At 49.9% G+C, this 18424-nt stretch overlaps 8 protein-coding genes across 8 annotated transcripts; 4 read left to right on the forward strand and 4 right to left on the reverse strand.

Annotated features, from left to right (window-relative positions):
- The first annotated feature begins 570 nt into the window (after window positions 1–570).
- GGS22DRAFT_171667 (uncharacterized protein) lies at window positions 571–3070 on the forward strand. The gene is made up of 3 exons (XM_047962643.1): window positions 571–1242; window positions 1321–1900; window positions 1967–3070. The coding sequence occupies exons 1-3, from the start codon at window positions 1165–1167 to the stop codon at window positions 2905–2907; spliced, it is 1599 nt and encodes a 532-aa protein (XP_047815545.1). The 5' UTR covers window positions 571–1164; the 3' UTR covers window positions 2908–3070.
- A 107-nt stretch (window positions 3071–3177) lies between these two features.
- Window positions 3178–6263, reverse strand: GGS22DRAFT_171673 (pre-mRNA splicing factor). Its single transcript, XM_047962644.1, has 2 exons — window positions 5773–6263; window positions 3178–5670 (listed from the first exon to the last, which is right to left on the reverse strand). The coding sequence occupies exons 1-2, from the start codon at window positions 6120–6122 to the stop codon at window positions 3234–3236; spliced, it is 2787 nt and encodes a 928-aa protein (XP_047815546.1). The 5' UTR covers window positions 6123–6263; the 3' UTR covers window positions 3178–3233.
- A 288-nt stretch (window positions 6264–6551) lies between these two features.
- On the forward strand, window positions 6552–7799 carry GGS22DRAFT_181494 (rRNA adenine dimethylase; the record flags this gene model as incomplete). The annotated part of the gene is made up of 2 exons (XM_047963870.1): window positions 6552–6809; window positions 6888–7799. The coding sequence occupies 2 exons, from the start codon at window positions 6552–6554 to the stop codon at window positions 7797–7799; spliced, it is 1170 nt and encodes a 389-aa protein (XP_047815547.1).
- Window positions 7800–8099: 300 nt separating this feature from the next.
- On the reverse strand, window positions 8100–8668 carry GGS22DRAFT_191901 (uncharacterized protein; the record flags this gene model as incomplete). The annotated part of the gene is made up of 3 exons (XM_047965181.1): window positions 8100–8273; window positions 8341–8456; window positions 8557–8668. 3 exons carry the CDS (start codon window positions 8666–8668, stop codon window positions 8100–8102), a joined length of 402 nt encoding a protein of 133 aa, XP_047815548.1.
- A 573-nt stretch (window positions 8669–9241) lies between these two features.
- Window positions 9242–11666, forward strand: GGS22DRAFT_171677 (uncharacterized protein). The gene has a single exon (XM_047962645.1). The coding sequence runs from the start codon at window positions 9707–9709 to the stop codon at window positions 11090–11092; it is 1386 nt and encodes a 461-aa protein (XP_047815549.1). The 5' UTR covers window positions 9242–9706; the 3' UTR covers window positions 11093–11666.
- Window positions 11667–11871: 205 nt separating this feature from the next.
- GGS22DRAFT_191903 (uncharacterized protein) lies at window positions 11872–13283 on the forward strand (the record flags this gene model as incomplete). The annotated part of the gene is made up of 2 exons (XM_047965182.1): window positions 11872–12054; window positions 12201–13283. 2 exons carry the CDS (start codon window positions 11872–11874, stop codon window positions 13281–13283), a joined length of 1266 nt encoding a protein of 421 aa, XP_047815550.1.
- A 244-nt stretch (window positions 13284–13527) lies between these two features.
- GGS22DRAFT_55341 (uncharacterized protein) lies at window positions 13528–15588 on the reverse strand. Its single transcript, XM_047967406.1, has 2 exons — window positions 14030–15588; window positions 13528–13952 (listed from the first exon to the last, which is right to left on the reverse strand). The coding sequence occupies exons 1-2, from the start codon at window positions 15466–15468 to the stop codon at window positions 13772–13774; spliced, it is 1620 nt and encodes a 539-aa protein (XP_047815551.1). The 5' UTR covers window positions 15469–15588; the 3' UTR covers window positions 13528–13771.
- Window positions 15589–15819: 231 nt separating this feature from the next.
- On the reverse strand, window positions 15820–18392 carry GGS22DRAFT_171680 (uncharacterized protein). Its single transcript, XM_047962646.1, has one exon. It carries the CDS (start codon window positions 18327–18329, stop codon window positions 15966–15968), a length of 2364 nt encoding a protein of 787 aa, XP_047815552.1. The 5' UTR covers window positions 18330–18392; the 3' UTR covers window positions 15820–15965.
- Window positions 18393–18424: the final 32 nt, after the last annotated feature.

Genomic DNA, 18424 nt, shown 5'->3' on the forward strand with positions numbered 1-18424 from the left:
AATGAAAGGCCTGCTGATAATGGCAGGTGGTGATATCGTATGTTGCTGTTTCTTATTGAGTGATCTTGAAGAGATTAAGAAAAGAGGCTCTAGACACTTAATGGTGGTATTAGAATAGTTTAGTAACAACTTCAGATATATTTGTAGGTAGGTAAGTTCTTGATCTAACAAGAGACTGTTACAACTTAGGGAAACGGAACATCGCCTATTTCGCTACCCGAATCACTTGTCTATTCTGTTGTAACTGCTCACTAATACAGATAGACAAGTATATATTTTTTCAATATTACGTTTCTCATCTTGGCATTGGTAATAGAGACACGGGAGCCTTCCGTCGGGTAGCCAACCCCTTCCGTCTGATATTAGAGGGAGCCTGGCCTTGAATTGCACCGCGTGAGACTGGACAAACAAGGAATTGGGGGCCAAAGTATGGATAGCAGAGTCCGAAATGTAGGGTTACATCGCGCTGGAATCATAAGCCCTATAGGCGGAGCATCCACTCAGCTATTCCCCATCTGTAACAGCTCCCCTAGCTCATCTGGACCGTCATATGTTTCACGACATTATATCGATTACCAAAGCAGTCAAAGTTGACGATCAATGTGGCAAACTACCTGTCATCTGCGACGAGACGGATACTGTTGTATCTCATGAAACACGGGATCGATGATCCTCTAGAATTCCCCCACTCGACTTCGACCAAAAAACCGCGTATCTCGCGTGTGGGCAGGGCTGGTGTTCGCACGAAGGTGTATACTACAGACTGGAGTAGCCGCCCACACATGCGGGCCGCGTTAGCCTTTACCCTTGACCGCACAGGCGAGAACCTGGAAGAGTCACATCCCCAGCCGTCGAGCTGAACGGGTCCTTGCCTTGCAAAGTGTAATAACACAGAAGACCATGAGCGATACTAACACAGCCACAACTGCTTTATTATACAAAGTCCCCGTAGGACTACTCCGTAAATTATTGGACCGGCTGAAAGTGGTCAGTACATACCTATATATTATGTATCTCTTTCGACGGCTTCTTCCTCTTGTGAAACCTATTATCTCTACTTGCTTTTCACATCTATCCTACATGGCTGTGATTGGTGTATTCTAAGCCGTCATATATAATTATATCCGTACTTACGTACCCTACTAACACCCCCAGCCCCTCACAATGGACCAGGCCAACCTAGCCGCAGCCTGGCTCTCGTTCGGCGCCACGGCCGTCGGTCTAGGCGGGTTGATCTCACAGGTAAGCCCTCCCCTCCTATCTTTCTCCTCCTATACCCAGCACCCGTACCTATTAACACTAACTCTTACCCACCAAAAGGCAAGCGCCATAAACGACCAGCTGGACCCATACCACGCCAACCGCACAGCAGAGTATCTCGGGATATGGTTCCAGCGACAACAGCGGTTCCCGTGGTGGCGGATCGCGAAGCCGCCGCCCCTCGGGCCCGTCATCGCCGCGCGCATGGCCGACGGCTTCTGCGGCGTTAACGTCCTGCACGTCACGCGCATCCCGGTAGTGGCGCCGGGGAAGGCGGGGTGGTCTACTGTTCTCGCGATGTTCAACCACGAAGCGCCTGTGTTAGGGGGACTCGTGGATGGGTATTCCAGCGCCGGGGTTGTTGAAAAAGGGGGTTTGAACGGGGGAGGAGGAGGAAGACCGAAGAGCGCGGGGAGCGATGGGAGTGTAGATACCGCGGAGGTGTTGGCGGTGGGGAAGAGCGCGAGTTGGTCCCAGTTGGAACGCAGGTCGTTGAAGAGACATCAGACGTATGCGTGTATTGTCATTTCGCGCACCACGCTTATTACGATGCTCGCGGTGACGAATGGACGCCCTGTGTTCCAGTATAGTGACGCCACGGGGTTTCGTGCCGGATACGCGTCGTATTGTGGGCAGTGGTGTAAGTCTCCTTCCCCCCCTTTTCCTTTACCTTTTTTCTATACGTATCTAAACCAACACCTCCCAGACATAACCTGGCCCATAGGCCAAGAAGCCATAATAAAATTCGCCGCGCACGACAGCATCGGGAAATCCGAAGTCTTCCCCCGCGCATTCACCCTGCGCGTCGACCGGTGCGGGCAGATCGTCTCCGGCGTCGTCAGCTCCCCCACCTCCGCCTTCGCCGTCGGCTTCTGCGGCCGCAAACCCGCCGGCGACTACCGGTTGCAGTACTCGCCTAAGGGGTTCCAAGGCGCGCATTCGGGGCGCCATTTGTTTAATATGATGGGTGGAAAAGCGTTTGAGGTCGATTTCCTGGATGCGAGGAAACAGACTGGTGTAGAGTCGGATTTCGCTGCTGCTGTGCATAATGGGTATGAGAGCGGGTTTTTGTTGACCGATAGTGGGAGGGATGTGGTGTTGGATCTCCCCGGGAAGGCGGACGGACAGCTTACTGTGCGGATGCTGGTTCCGGCGCCTGAAGTCGATGTCCTGCTGCACGCGCTGGACTGTCTTCCGTGGACTTCGCTGTCGTGGAGTATGCACCGCGGGCTGCGGGATATACTTCTCGCGTTTTCTAAGCCGGTTATGGATTTACACCGTGCTGCGTTGGCGTCTATTATTAGGAACACCGTGGAGAAGCACGGGGATGTGTTGCGCACGAGGGGGTGGGATGCGGATTTTGTGAGGAATAATATGGGGTTTATGGGATCTAGCGCGATTATGGCTGGGCGGGGGAACTCAGGGGATTCGGTGAGGGTTGTGACTGATGTTGTGGCGGTGTATGTCGGGGACTGGGATATCGCGAAGTTGGATGAGGTGTCGTTCTGGAGGGGGAATGTTCGGGATGTAAAGGAGTTGGATAAGCAGGCCGTGGTTGCGTTGACGAAAGTATTTGTGCTGGAATGGAGCCAGGAGTTTGATTACCAGCTTTATCATCACTTGCCCATATCACTTTATTTTGGGTGATGGGTTGGATTGGTGTGGAAGACGAGGGCATGATATTGACGAGTTTGGAAGCTTTGAGATGGTATGACGATATGAACATAAAATGAACGAGATTGCATGGGTTGGCCATGTGGTATATGTATAGCAAGCATAGATATCCCTCTTATTTATTTGTCATATTCAAGTTCTCATATGGATTGAAGTGTTGATGAGCATATGTACCTGTATAAAACACTTTCTCACAACTTTCACCAGAGACGTGATAGCACGAGTATCACATCAAAATTCATTGTTATATTTCCTCTAGCTACTAACTTTCCTACTCACTCTTCCTTCCAGAACACCCCCTAATGCAGCTCAGCAGCCACAAGCTTCAAAACCTCCTCGACCCCCCTCCTCGCATTCCTGGGGTCCTTCGCAATAGCCTGCCAGACCTCGCCGTGCCTCGGTTCGACGCCAACGCACTTACTTATAACCTCCTCTCTCTTCTCGTCCGTCCCGTGCTCCAACAGGAACTTATAGTACCAAGCCCAACTATCGCCTAGGTCCGGATCTCTGACCAGCGCCTTCTCGAACCAGTTCTGTGCCTTTTCGAGTCTGCGCTCGCCCCAGAAGATGCGTCCGACGGCTGTCAAGAGTGCCGGGTCGTTGTCCACCTCCTTGATAGCTTCGAGAGCGCGGGGCTTGCGTTGTGGCCGTGTCGTCAGGTGCCATATCTTTTCGGTCCATAGTACGCCCTGTTCCGGCTTCGGTACGTCGCGGAGTGCCCGTTCCATAAGCGATTCGGCCTGCTTCGTATTTTGCGCCCGCCTCTCCACCCGCACAGATTCGCACCATAGCTCGGCTGACTTGGGCACGGCGAGGCGCGCACGATCGAGAACTGACCGGGCTTTGGGAAGTTGGCCTAGTTTTTCTTCTAGACGGCTGTAGAGGAGCCAGAGAGGTACGGATTTCGGTACTGCCTTCACTCCTGTGCTGTATGCTTCGCGAGCCTGAAGCGGCTTACCTAGGTCTTCGTAAATTTGACCCTTCATCATCCAAAGTTTAGCCGAGGCAGGGAAGAGGTTGAGAGCTTGCTGGACAAGGTCTAGTGCTGCATCGAGATCATCTAATTGTCGTTCAAATGCAGCACTCTTCATCCAGACACGGTCGGTCGGAGCTTCTTGACGTGCAGTCTTCAAAAGACCTCGTGCCTGGTCGATTTGACCATTCTCGGCCTCGAGCTTGACGGCTGCCAGCCAGATATCCTCGTTGTTAGGATTCTGCTTGAAAGCTCTCGCCAAAACACGTCGCGCGTTGTCGATTTCTCCGGCTTGCCATTTCTCCTTCGCGAGCATCATCCACAAGACTTCGCTACGAGGTACTGCATTGACAGCCTTTTCTAAAACTTGCCATAGGTCCTCTTTCGAGCCATGCGTTCGCTCAAGATCCGCAGCAGCCAACCATATCGTTTTACTCGTAGGGAATACTCGAAGCGCATATGCGTATATCGCGCGAGCAGTTTCGTACATGCCGCGATTAGTACTGTCACGAGCATCGTCTAACCAAGTATCTTTGCGATCGTCGTCCTCGTCGAGGCCATAGCCGAGTGTTTCCCGAATGATAGCGCCGCATGTGATTATGGCACCTTCTTGTTCGCATTTCTCTGCTTCTGCAATCCATTGCTCCCGCTTTGGCATTGCCGACTCCTTGACGAGAACTTGCGCAGCACGCTTCATAACGTTGACCTTTTCTCCTTGGCCAAGTTGCTCTTGCAATCGCGCAGCTGCTATCCAAATTTCATACGAAGTTGGACAATGCTTACGTGCCTTGTTCAACACCTTCTGCGCATTCTCCGGAGTCTCTAGTCTAGCCAAAGCCAGCCACAGATCTACCGACAATGGGATAAGTTCTGTAGCCTTAGCCAAGAGTAGCCTGGCATCATCTGACTCTTCCTCCAAATTTACCGCTTCTTTCCATAACGCCTCTGATTCGGGAATATGATCTAAAGCATGTCGTATAACTCGCTTCTTGGATCTAGAATCATCTTCCAATTTCATCGCTTCAATCCACAACCGCACTGAACGGTTGTTTTTCTGGATCGCTTGTGCAGCAATGATCTTGGCATTACGTCCCTCGTTAAGTCGGATATTCTCAAGCCAGACATCTTCGTTCTTGGGGCAATGCTCGCAGCCTCGCGCTATAAGATTTCGAGCCGCGACTATTTTACCGGCAAGTTCTTCGACACGAGCCGCAGCTACCCAACCAGGTCCATTGACAGGGTTGGTTTTCGTAACAGATTCAAGTAGTTCTCTGACTCGGTTGATATCACCTACTTGAGCCGCACTGTCTGGTAGCTGAGATTTCGCAAGACTAGTTAAATAGCCTTTAGGATCGACGCTCGTGGCACTTCCCGATGTAGCGCTTCCGTTTTGTGAGGCTTGGTCAAGCCTGACTTGAAGAACCTTGTCTCTGGCTTGTCCGATTTTGGCGAAATTTGTCATTGTTCCATCTTGGTTACTCGAACCACCCGTCGACGATGCTCCACCGTCGTCCATGACGGTACTTCCAAGCTCGCCGGCGCTTCCAGCAGCAGCCAATACGCTATCTGGGACAGCGTAGAAACGTTGCTGTCGGGCCTGTTTGCTTCGCCTATTCTTCCCCGTAAGATCACCAACCTCGGGTAACGCCGCCCATTCTTCTTCTGTGACGCTTTCTAGTCCTCTTTTCAGGTCGGCGAACTGCTGTTGGATCTTGGGGTTCTTGCGCTCGTATTCCTCTTGTTCTGCCTTTTCACGGGCTTCCCTATTCGCGTAAGACAATCGTCGGTAATCTGTTCAAACTAACTTCGGGATGAACTGTGAACTAGCTGGGGGTAAAGGGTGAATTTAAAGAGGAAGTACTAACCTTCTAGCTCTCCGCCGCTTGTCCATCTTCTCATCTATCTCTCTGTATATTCTGTCGGCCTCATCATCATCTTTATCGTAAACTCCACCGGCGAAGAGACCGACTTCGTTATCCGGATCTTGGTATCGTTCATCGTTATCATCCTCTTCATCTTTCTTGGCTGGTGCCGCATCGCTAAATCCTAGTTGCGCAGCTCGTTTCGCAAGAGCTTCCTTGATCTGATCTTCGGATGGGCCTTCTCTTGCAGGACCTAAATCTGAGCGCGTGGTGAAGCCCGTAGCTCCACGTCCTAAACCGGCGACATAGTTCTCTGGCGCCGGCTGGCTTAGGAAATCACGTCGCCCAGTCATGGTAACCGATCGCAATCGAAGTCAATCCGGAACGGCGTTTTCTACTCGAGTAGCTGTATGAGATTGTGATATGGTATAGATAGTCGTTCAATAGAGTATGTAGCGCGAAAATGGTCGCCTCGAAGCTGATTATACTCGAAGTTGAAAGCTCTAAATTTATAAATTTATTAAGGAAAGCAAGGCGCGGACTAGGCGCGATGAGTTGCAGGGGTACCAGGTACATATGTACTGTGACTGTCGCAAGGATATAGATAACGATAACAAGCCACGCTCCAGCCACAACACCAAAATTTAACAAAAAAAGTTCCCAAGTTCCCAATTGCGATCGCATTGCCCCTCCGCCCCTCTATAAAAGTCCGTTCAGCGAATTTCCTATACAAACCCGATATTCCTCGACCGACCGGCCCAATTTCGAGGTCAGGAGCAGAGATGGGTAAAGCAAAGACCGCTAAGCGCGGAAACGCAAGTTCGACTCCCTACGAACGACCAGCTAAACACGCTGCTGCCGCAGCCAACAATGTCTTCAAGTTCAGCAAGGACTTCGGCCAACACATCCTTAAGAACCCGGGTATCGCAGAAACAATAGTAAACAAGGCGAACCTAAAGCCAACAGATACCGTCCTCGAAGTCGGTCCAGGAACCGGTAACTTGACGGTGAAAATCCTCGAGCAGGCGAAGAAAGTGATCGTGAGTTCCCGCCCACATTACACTACCACAATATAAACCCGTACCCAAGACCGCCGAACTAATCGCATCCCCAAACAGGCAGTAGAAATGGACCCCCGCATGGCCGCCGAGACAACAAAGCGCGTGCAAGGGAAGCCGGAGCAGAAACGACTCGACGTGCTTCTCGGCGACGTGATCAAGACCACGCTCCCGCAATTCGACGTGTGCATCTCCAATACACCGTACCAGATCTCCTCGCCCCTCGTATTCAAGCTCCTCTCCCTCCCGAACCCCCCGCGCACCTGCGTGCTCATGTTCCAGCGCGAGTTCGCGCTGCGTCTTACGGCTCGCCCCGGCGACGCCCTGTACTGCCGGTTGTCGGTGAACGCGCAGTTCTGGGCGCGCATAACGCATGTTTTGAAAGTCGGGCGGAATAACTTCAGACCACCCCCGCAAGTTGATTCTAGTGTGGTGCGCATTGAGCCGAAGCTTGGGTCCGATCGACCGAACATTAGCTTTACGGAGTGGGATGGCATGCTCAGAGTGTGTTTTAACCGAAGGAATAAGACGCTCAGAGCTTCTTGGTTGGGGAATAAGGAGGTTCTTGCTATGGTAGAACGGAACTACCGGTTGTGGTGTGCCACAAATGATATCCTGGTCGATGATACCGTGGCGGAGGACGAGGAAGATGAGAATGACGATATGGAGATGGATGGAGATGCGCAGCCGAGCGCCGGGGACGAAGGCGAATGGGGTGGCATCATGGATGTTGATGCGGAGAACGACGATACGCCTTCGTTTTTCCAGGAGTTGAAGGCGGCTGGGAGCGAGATACCCAAGACGAAAAGCAAACGGAAGAAGACGAGAGTCGCCTTATTGGTGAAGGAGAAGGTCCGAAAGGTCCTCGAAGATGTGACCGAACTGGCCGATAAGAGAAGTGGGAAGTGTGATGAGAATGACTTCCTCCACCTTCTTGCAGCTTTCAACGCGGAGGGGATTCATTTCTCATGAGCTACTAGGCTTTTAGGTGGCATATGCATGATTTACGACCGCCAGGCGTTTGGGGGCACGGCTTATACGCATAGGGCATAAGGAGTTTGGGCGTCAACAAGCTGTAAAATCTCACTTTATGAGATGTGCATGGTGTCCTACAGGTCGGCTTGATTTCGTAAAGAAAAAAGTATTAGGCACTTGATGCGTTTAGACGTCAATCATACAGAACAATCCGTTCGACCATTTCAAATAATACTTGGATCTTGGATTAGGTTACCCGCGTCTTCCTAGAACAATGAGCTTCGTCTGCTGACTAGTTTATTTTCCACCGCCGCCAAACCAGCTTGAGATACCGCTCTTGGCTTTGGACGCCTCGGCCTCGACCTTCTTGTCGAATTCATCAATCTTCTTCCGAGTGGCGGCTCCGGTCTCTCTGGCATAGGCCTCAGCTTCCTCAGCAGCCTTTCGCAATTCGGCTTGCGTCTTGCTGATCTATTCATTGAAGATGCTTGTTAGAGTCTATGACGATAATCAGGTATAATGCGACGGAGTTACTTACGGTATTGTCAACCTTTGCGCCCGCTTGTGCGCCATACTTCTCCGCATCCTTCTTCGCCTCCTCTCCCCGACCGGGCAACTCCGATTTGAACTGGGTAGAGATTCTGTGCGCGTCGGCTTTTTATTTTACATCGTCAGCTCATATGTAACGTTTTCATGTTGACAATGAAAGATCGCAGTAGAATATTGAGGATTGATAATTAAGGAGTGATCTAACCTTCAGCTTTCTTCTGAGCGACTTTGCCGTCGCCACCCGCGCTATAGAGGTAGTAGCCAACACCACCAGCAGCGGTTAAACCGAGCGCGAGGGGTAATCTAGATTTCGACATTGTGATTTGTTTGTCGAGGACGTTGTGTATAATATGATTCAGGAACAAGTCGATACTGAATGGTTAGGAACTTGGGTATTATGAGCTTCTGTTGGGCTTCAGGATTAAGGTGACAAGTCAAAGTTATCGGACATCAAGGCAAAGACTTAATTTATTGCTAATAACTACGTACAAGTACATCGAGTACAACATACGACTCTACCTCAGTTACTCCAGGTGCTTCCCGACTCAAGTTGATGGCGATTCGCTCAGTACCTTGTAAGTGGTGGTTGCTGTTACTTGATGATTGCTCCATTGTCACAAGATACATGACGTAGGCTATATTTAATATGTTAGGTAAGGTGGGGGAGGAGAAGGTGTAACAGCCAAGAGACTTCGAAACGACTTATGATCTGTGTCTCGTATGGCAGGCGACTCAGGTTCTCTTTAAGTATCTCTCCATTGAGTCTACCCCGACCTGTAATTCGGGACCCACATAACCGGAACTCTTTAGACGGCAAGCACTTTCTAGATCACATCACGCTAGCTAGGTGCTACTATGTAATAATGTTATTGTTATTATTGTCATCGAATTACATCATCATCAACATCAACAACTACACGATTGATATCTCGAATTCCAATTTTGGGGGTTTGCGCCGCCTCTGAAGTTGGATACATACCCTTTCCCTCACGATTCTAAAGAGATATCTGCATCTTAGTTTGAGGCTCAGCTAAATTAGAGCTGAACATCAATACTTTAGTTTTGTTAGTTGTTAACTAGCTTCGGAGGCTCACAACTGGTTTGTAGCCTCCTTCGTCATCATTGATGTTAGTTTCAGGCCCATACGTCTTTAGCTTATTAGCTAAGACCTAGTTTTGGAAGCACCTGCCCGAAGCATATTGCTCTCTTCTCCATTTGACGGCGACTATGTCTTAGGATCGATTGAGCATCAACAGTCGACATCCTATTGTGCTTCATAGCTAAGACTAGTCAGCTTCATGCTATTATCAACTACGCCATAGCTTTCATTATGCTGAATTTGTCTAATTCGAACGATGCCCAAAACCAAAGCGCACCTGCGCAGCTCTCGTCGCGTTCCTTCACTGAAAGATAACGAGATTGATCATGAAATTAGTCTTGTCGACCATACCGCGTTGAACGAAGAGCCTCCAACGCCTAATTCTACTATTAATATCGACCATTCCACTTCAAATCAACCCTTGATTTCGTCCGATAGTCGATCTCCGTCAACGCAGCCTCCCGAAACTGAGGATGGTCAACCGAAACCCAATGCCGATGTGGAGGCTGGTCCTTCAGGCGAACAGGACACGTCGCAGACTTCTACGAAAGACACTGAAGAATCGGTGACAGGAAAGAAATCTGTCTCAAAAGAAAATGACACAAAAAAGAGCTACGTTAGCAACAAGCGCCGTACTCGATCGCCGAAAGACTACGAGACGGCCATTGATATACTATATGAGAACCAGCGTGGTGGATTCCTCTGTGGCATCCCTCTCTTCTCTTCCGCAGCATTGGGCAATCTGGATCCCACACCATGGACCAATTTTGCGCATAAACCTAGCCCTACAGATATCAACACCGCACAAGTCCCCGATCCGAGCTGGGAATGGGCTTGGCCTGAATGGCGCATAAATCGCGACGAGACCATCCAGACAGATAGCGACGGTTGGGAATATTCGTTTATGTTCGCCAAGGTTTTCTCATGGCACGGACCTAAGTGGTATAACTCGTTCGTGCGGAGGAGAGCATGGATTAGAAGACGAATAAAAAAGGGGATTGGCTATCAGGCGAACGACGCGCATCTAATGAACCCCGAATATTTCTCAGTCACTCCTACGAGGAGGGATGGGGAACGAACGAGCATCGATCAACTCACCGCCCGCATATCTCAAGAAACTCATAGAATGTCCCGAGATACAAGGCGAGGCGCCGAAGATGATTATGAAATTAAAGTAGAAATAACTACTGTTCATGACCTGATGACGGTTCTTAGGCGGTCGCGCATCGATCGAGAAAGGCTCGAGGCTATGGAAAATTATATCGAGCATTGCTCGGATGAGTTGCGGGAATTGGACGAGCACATGCATGAGATTATGTCCTTATTCGTATTCCAAGCGACCAGGAAATTACTCTTAGCACGGCTCATAAAATTTCATGACGAGCAGGTAGACGAACGAGATAAGGGAGGCAAAGGGAAATCACCCGCGATCCATCAGATGGCCGAAAATCTTGTTGCTGCAATCAAGCATGCTGACGAAGAGCTCCGGCGGCTGGAATATTGGAGCGACATCAAGGATATGGCCGAGAGTGGCGAGTCTAGAGGCGCTGTGGACTGCGGGAAAGGTTGGGATCGGACTTGGGAAGGATTGGACAACAGCGGTCCTAAGGGAGTTAAAGACGAGAGCGAACTTCCGAAATGAGCTCGCTTATTTGCTTATGATACACGATGTAGCGCTACACTTGGAATTCAGGAGAGGCGCAAGAGTCTTGGGATACCATTAGAATGGGGGCTGAGAAGGAAGTGGGTAGGAGATAGTGTCGCACAGCATGATATCAACCAAAATATTCTTGATACCTATCGGCCGGAGGGTTTCGACCGTTCGCGATCTCCTGCGGCTTGCTGATTATAGAGGCCTGCAGGAGTCAGCCGCAGGAAAGCCTAGCTTGTGGCACACGGTTTTTATATGAGTGGCCGGGCCGAGAACGGCGTCAATACGACGATGAACGGCCATCGGCCATTTCAAGTTACGTGGTGAGCGAGAGAAGAGCAAGGTAAAAATGGTTATCTGAGCAATCCGCCATGAACGCCTCCGCATAATATTGACGTTTTTTGGCTGTTGTGACCCAATATTGGGGCGCGTGGCGTTTAAGATTATCGATTCGAGCTGAGGATGGCGCCGGCTCGAAGTCAATATGGCTTTAGCTGACAAACCAAAGAAAGCGCACCCTCGTTATCGATTTGTTGTAGAACCTCTGCTAGAATATACCTAGGTAAGAAAAATAATATTAACTATAACGAACCAGCGAAGTTCAAAAAGCTGCTAATATGCTAGGTCCCGTATTCTGTATATACAACGGTGGCTTATAACGGCCTTACCTGCCTTAAATTATCCTTTCTGTTATCTTCTATTTGTAGGAAGCTAGATGCCAGACACGAAAGGCAATATCGAGACTCTGAATGATTCTCTCCAGAGCGGGAATGGCTATTAACCCAACAACACTAGGAGTCGGGCCACCATCAATATCTCCTCCTCGGATTTCCTTGACTAGCGATGTTCAAATCTCTACAGATAACAGCAAGGGGAAGGAAAAGACCAATCCCCGTAAACCATGGGCAGACGAACCTTGGCCACTCATCGAACCTCTATCTCGGACCCAGCGCGTATGTCATTCATAAGATCGTATCCCTTTTGCCTCGTATCCCAACGATGACCTAACTTTCATCCATAATCTCACCTATTCTCGAGCATATCACTTCATTATCACTTTATCCTTCATATCACACCATGTCCTAACAAAAACGAACAGATAACACACCCAGCACACCATATAGCCGACGAAATATGCCATACACACAATGCCATGCTGCGCGGCCTCAATGCGCTATACCTACAAGCGCCATTCGTTCGCAATCCCGTCGATATATCCGACTTCCTATTCCTAGCTCAGGTGTGGAGTGGTTGGGTGCTTGATTATCACGAGTTAAAGGAGAGCGTCATGATACCGGATTTCGAAGCGGTACTAGGGTTAGAAAGGGGTGCTTTGGGAGGAAGGGAAGATGATTCCAGCGCAAGGAATATAGACGAAGCTGTGGTGGAAGGTGGTTTCAATGATGATACGGATGGTAACAACGCAGAAGAAGCAGGAGAAGACGAAGAGACAGAAACCCAACCTCAGCTTTGGGAGCTCCCAATACTACTTCAAAACTTCCACTCCTACGCCGTCGAAACACACACTGAACCATTAACATACTCACCATCGACTCTCCGCGCGCTGCTGGCTACACTCGCCTCGGTCCTAGTCCCCCATCTACACAACCAAATCGGAACGTTCCTACAAATGGAAGAACTCTCCTCCATACCACCCACCACCTCCCCGTTCCCATCCCTCCCATCTCTACCACCATCTCCCGCGCCATCACAACCCTCAACCATAAACACAACCTCAACACCCCCCTCTATAACCCCCTCCGCGCATTCCAAATCCACCGGCTCGACAACAGCAAAAACAACAGCACCAGCCATCCCACCCGCACCCCCTTCCCGTCCCCCTCCACCTCCACCCCCACCCCCCTTCCAAACCACCCCAACAACCCCCAAACACGTCTCAACCCCCTCCCCCCACGCCACCTCGCTAACCCAAATCCACCTCTCCGCCGAATCCGCCTTCAACGCGCAAATAGACAGATACACGATCCCGCCCATGTCGATCCGACTACGCGACATCGCCCACGACGGGGGCGGGCGAAAGCTGTCGGTCCCGGCGATCCACGCCATCGCCGATAGGCTGAGCGCGAGACATGCTGGTGCGTGGAGGTTCCTGCCTTGCGATGTCTGGGGACGGAGGATGGGGTTGGGGTTTCTTGGGGAGGGGGAGGGGGAGGAAGGATAGGGGTAGGGTATGTTTTTGTGTATATACTTTGAGGGTTGATTGGGGGAAGATGATAGAACGGAGAGGACATGGGGATATGGCGACTGCGTATCCATCCAAGTCTCTATACTGGAAGTCAGAGGGTAGGCGAAGAAACCGAGGGATCGAGGGGACAGAGAGAAAGGGAAAACGCACAGTCAAGCAGTCACGAGAAAACACCATACGGAGCTGGGCACGGAGGGAGATGACATAGCTCCCAAGCACCACTACTGTCATGGATAATAGCCGTCTAACAAAGGGAGACTAAGGGGTAAAAACTATGTACTATACAAACCAGAGTCAATATCACACAATTTTACACTTACTCCACGAAAATTCACCTAAGCCAATGATTATTTAACATCGTTCTCATTACCGAATATCCATTAAATACACGTCCTACCAAACCACGCAGTACCTACAAGAGCCATCCTCTCATAACCGCACTTACGTAACAAAAGCTCACCTACCTACTCCTTCGGCTCCTCCGCAACATAATGCAGATAAGCACCAAGTAGCTTAATACCCTCGATATAATTCTTCTTATCCAACTTCTCGTTAATCGAGTGAGCGCCGTCCGTTGAGGAGCCCATAGGCAACAAGAGGACGTTCTTGCCGGTAGCTTGTTCGAAGGTGAGGGTTACGGGGATACTGTATTTACATTAGCATGACCATCTCCCAATCCCTGATCTCCAGGGTTAGTTCGTATAGAAATAGAAGCAACATACCTTCCACCCTCACGCGTGAAATCCGGCTGAACGCCCCAAACACGCTCGGTAGCTTTGCCAGCCGCTCTGAAGTTCCAGTGGTTCGGGCTAGCAACCCACCACTTACCACAGTGTTGCGCGAACACCTTCAACGAGTTCTTGCTCCCGAGCTTGGCGAACTGCTCCTTGACGTATTTGTACACCAGCTCGTTCGTTTGCTCGATCTCCATGTTGGGCACGGTGCGGATGGAGAACTTGCCGATGACTTTAGCCGGGATGACGGTCTTGGCGCCGGGGGCCGAGAAGGCGCCCTCGATGCCGTGGACGGAGAGGGAGGGGTATCGCCATCGTGCCATTAGGGTCGACTTCTTGTCCTCGAAGATCGTGGTCGTGGCGCCGAGGGACTCGTGCAGGGTTTCCATCGTGAAGGAGATGTTGTCGTAAAGGCCTTCCTCGTCCTTGGTAACAGGGGCTACTTGCTCCATGATTCCGGGGACTTGGATCTTGCCGTTAGTGTCGACGAGAGTGGCCAGCACACGCACTAGATCCGTCATGGGCTCCTGTGCCGTGCCACCGAAGACACCGCTGTGTAGGTCGGCGCCCGGGCCTGAGATCTCGATGGAATAGTAGTTCACACCTCGGAGACCGTATGTCAAGCACGGCTTCTCCGTGCCTAGCCAGTAGTTGTCACTGATGCATACTGCATCAGCATCCGCAAAGTAACCCTTGCCTTCCTTCTCAATGAGCTCGTCTAGTCCTTCAGATCCATATTCTTCCATGCCTTCGAAGCACATGAGAAGGTTGACGGGGAATTCAACGCCGGCCTTTTGGTGTGCCTCAATGGCGTTCAACCAGCCTAGGACCGGGCCCTTATCATCTGTGCTACCACGACCGAACATACGGCCGTCCTCACCAACTTTTAGGGTAAAAGGTTCGGTGCTCCAGCCGTCGCTCTTCTCGGCGGGTTGGACGTCGTAGTGTCCGTAGACCAGGATAGTACGCTTATTCTTATCACTGCCATATCGTGCAAGGATGACGGGCGGGAGCTCGAGCTCTGGCGCATCGGGTTGCTTGCCGAGGGGTCGAAACTCGACGGTGGCGCCCAGGGCCTTGAGTTCGTCGGCTAAGAAGTGGGCCATGCGAACGACGTCAGGTCGGCGGGCAGCATCCGAAGAGACTGAGGGGATGGCAACAGCCTTGGCAAGACGGTCGATGAAGTGCGACGACAGAGTGTCGACTTGGGCAAAGTACCCGTCAAGTTGAGGAGCCATCTTGCGGGATTGATGTGCTCGAATCGCCGGGGTAAGGTAGGTTCTTCTGGTATTAGAAACTGAAAGCGAGAGTGAACGAAGAGATGGTTTAAAGTGTATAAAAGGAGAGTTTCTGTGAGACGACAAAGTTGGGGTTTTAAGAAGCCTGAGCTGACTTGAATGAAGTCGCGTGAGAACGGTGCGGGGCATTTGAATGTTGGAGGGGCAAATGAAAGACGAGATATTGCGAATTTACAGAAGTTAAAGTGGTTTGTCCAACTGTACCGTACTGCATTTAGAAGGTACCTAACTGCAGCTACGGCAGCTACGGCAACGAAATATTTAGAGGACGGTTATCAATGGCTTTGACATTGGATCACCCACTTATCAGTACCGTTACAGCATGTATCCATGTACCTAGGCAGATTAGGGCAGGTACCTCTGAGAGCACATGAATACTACCAGGGAAGCGCCGACTTAGCAATAAATAATGTATATAAATAGCTAAGTACCTAACATTAAATATCGGACCTTGTGTTCCTATGTCCTATACCCCTTAATGAAGACTATGACATACCTTGATGATTAATAAGTTGTCTACTCTGTCATAAGTCTCACTATGCATTGGTGACCTAGTATTTATGAATTTCACTGAGTTGTCTCTGTTCTCTATGCTAATTTTATTTAACATGGTATCATATGAGATTTTAATGTACAGATTCCTCCTTTCTACCGCGGGAGATCCATCGACTCCCATCCCAAACCTTAGTCCTAGGCCGAGGGGGGTATTGAGATCTATTATGCCACTCATCACTATCGAGAGTATGAGCATCGGGTCCGTATCTGAAAGCATGAAGCTTGCTAGGGGGTGGCTTCATATTCGGCTCCAATGGTATATCTACCGAGAGCGACTCTTTATCAACGATCTTCCCTTCCTTTAATAATCGGTGTATCTCAACATCCATAGAAATCGCTTCCTTAAGCTTAACCCCAAGTTCGACGGACGGCCTCATCCACTGCGCGTTCTTGAAGTATTTAGGTAGTATATGTCGTGTGTAGAAGCGATTTGGATAGGTTTCTCGCATCTCTGCCAATTCACTTTTCCCAATTATCACGTCTTCCCACTCCTTGAGAAATTTGTACCGATTGCTTCGATCGTCCGTCTCCGTAAGTAGTCGAGAGAGAGTATATCGCATCTTAGAGGTCGTCTTATGCGTAAGGACAGCATATCGCCATACCACTCTAAGCATGTTGGGGTAGTGTCTCTTCCAAGCTAATCTGAATAAGAGGTGGTAAGTGATCTCGTCTGGCACTAAATTTGGCCAGCGGCTTAATATCGTATGCAACATTTCCATCTGGTTCGCAAAGCCATTTGCCCGAGACAACATTGTGTTCAGAGTAGCTGCATCGGGGAAAGTATTCCGATAATCATAGACTAAGCCCAGCAAAGTTTTACACGCGTCTAGCTGGCCGTGTCTACCAAGAATTTCTAACATCTTGTTTAGAGTAATTGTATCCAACCATCCGGGTCCATACTTTTTATTCTGATTGGTCAAAAAGGCACGGATCCAAACCGTCGCTGACGGTGTCGTTGATTCTCCCGTATATGGCTTTAATAGTACGTGTGGCCGATGTAGTGTAAATTCAAGATCAAGTGTCGCCATTTCTCTACCTATCGCGCGAAGTATCATTGGATTGTGGTCTAGATTCTTCTCCATCAATTTTTCCACGATATAACGCTTGATCGTTGGGCTTTTCATCATTACTAAGAATGCGACCCAGGCGCGGCTCTGCGGGGGATAGCCTTTCCGGACCATTAGTCTTAATATTCTGTTGAAGGTATTGAGGTCTTTGGCTTTTGATGCGCTGATGAGAAATGTAGTGTATAGTTCGGCATCCACAAGCATGCGTTGCCTCCTCACACTGTTGTAGATCAACCGAGATGCGCGACGAAAGCCACGACCAGTGGACTCGATGAAGCCGATAGCCATCTTCGTTGCAGATAGGGAGATCGCTGACCTTGTAGCTCGAGTGTGAAAGAGCTCGAGAAGTATGGAAACCACTGTTTGTTGGTGATCCGGGAAACTTGGATACAGCGCTCGTGCAAGGTGATTTGGGACTTGGCCATAAACTAATGCGGCCACATATTCTTCGAAGGATCTTTGTGTCCAGGTCTTAGGAACCTCGATGTCGTCAGCTCGTGTCTTCAGCTCGTAGGGCTTGTAAACCGAATTGGGGTTGGACAAGGATGACTTCACAGTTATCGTCCTGTCGTCGGCAACTGTCTCGCCAGCCTCCCCATTGCGCAAAAGCTGTGTTTCTGGCCTCTTTTCTACAGCATCCTTCCAAACATCTAACAAGAATTCTCTGAAGGCTGGGTCGGATACTCTAACAGCGGTGATCGCCCCTACTACTCCGAGGATATCCCGAAGAGAGTTGCGGACAGCAATTTCAGACCCGGACAAATTAAAAATAAGTCGGTTATCTTTAGATATTTGGTCTTGTTCCTCAATTTGAACGAAGCTTTCGTTTTTGCGGCAGATCTCGGAAATGTGAGTATCTGGCCCTGAAAGCACTTGACGGGCATTTTCCGAGACGTCTTTCCCTATGATAACCCGAAAATGCAACACCTCCCCATGATTGGGTGTGACCAGCAGCATGAAGGCCAGGGTCGCGCGCCAATTTCTTATAGGTTTTCCCGAAGCCTTATGCGCTACATCATATAAAACCTGCCTCGCGACGCTTCTTCTATATTGGCGCACGCTGTGACGTAACGTACGTTTGTTGCGATGTCGAAATGGCCGCACTGTTAGTGCTGGTTCCATCGGCTTGGTGCCCAACCTTGCCCTAATGAGCTTTTTGCGTGTTTCATTCCCCAAAGACGATATGGACCTATATGTCGAGGACTCGCTCGTATCGTTTCCAGTCATAGTCGGAGTCGAGTACCATCGTCGGGGACTCGATCGCTGAAATAACGATGGATTGTACTGCTCCCTGGGAATTGGGGAGAATCCTCCGATATGGACTTTGAGAATTCGAGCCCTCCATAATGATTTAATTCCCAGGGACATGGGCTATAAATGTAGCATATTCTGCAATCGCTTATACTTGGGCTCTTCGAAGAGAATTGTAACAAAAGTAAACCGCCTAGCACATAAAATAAAAT

This window comes from Annulohypoxylon maeteangense (assembly GCF_022496945.1).
Source record: "Annulohypoxylon maeteangense strain CBS 123835 unplaced genomic scaffold GGS22scaffold_18, whole genome shotgun sequence".
Classification (NCBI taxonomy): Eukaryota; Fungi; Ascomycota; class Sordariomycetes; order Xylariales; family Hypoxylaceae; genus Annulohypoxylon; species Annulohypoxylon maeteangense.

What these genes read in the sequence shown, in the direction of transcription:
- GGS22DRAFT_55341 (XM_047967406.1), bottom strand. Translation starts at nt 15,468, where the DNA reads ATGCCCCGCACCGTTCTCACGCGACTTCATTCAAGTCAGCTCAGGCTT. An exon ending in TTCACGCGTGAGGGTGGAAG is followed by an intron (nt 13,953 to 14,029) that starts GTATGTTGCTTC and finishes ATGTAAATACAG; the next exon opens with TATCCCCGTAACCCTCACCT.
- GGS22DRAFT_171673 (XM_047962644.1), bottom strand. Translation starts at nt 6,122, where the DNA reads ATGACTGGGCGACGTGATTTCCTAAGCCAGCCGGCGCCAGAGAACTAT. An exon ending in AAGCGGCGGAGAGCTAGAAG is followed by an intron (nt 5,671 to 5,772) that starts GTTAGTACTTCC and finishes TTACGCGAATAG; the next exon opens with GGAAGCCCGTGAAAAGGCAG.
- GGS22DRAFT_171677 (XM_047962645.1), top strand. Translation starts at nt 9,707, where the DNA reads ATGCCCAAAACCAAAGCGCACCTGCGCAGCTCTCGTCGCGTTCCTTCA.
- GGS22DRAFT_171667 (XM_047962643.1), top strand. Translation starts at nt 1,165, where the DNA reads ATGGACCAGGCCAACCTAGCCGCAGCCTGGCTCTCGTTCGGCGCCACG. An exon ending in TAGGCGGGTTGATCTCACAG is followed by an intron (nt 1,243 to 1,320) that starts GTAAGCCCTCCC and finishes ACCCACCAAAAG; the next exon opens with GCAAGCGCCATAAACGACCA. An exon ending in GTCGTATTGTGGGCAGTGGT is followed by an intron (nt 1,901 to 1,966) that starts GTAAGTCTCCTT and finishes AACACCTCCCAG; the next exon opens with ACATAACCTGGCCCATAGGC.
- GGS22DRAFT_171680 (XM_047962646.1), bottom strand. Translation starts at nt 18,329, where the DNA reads ATGTCCCTGGGAATTAAATCATTATGGAGGGCTCGAATTCTCAAAGTC.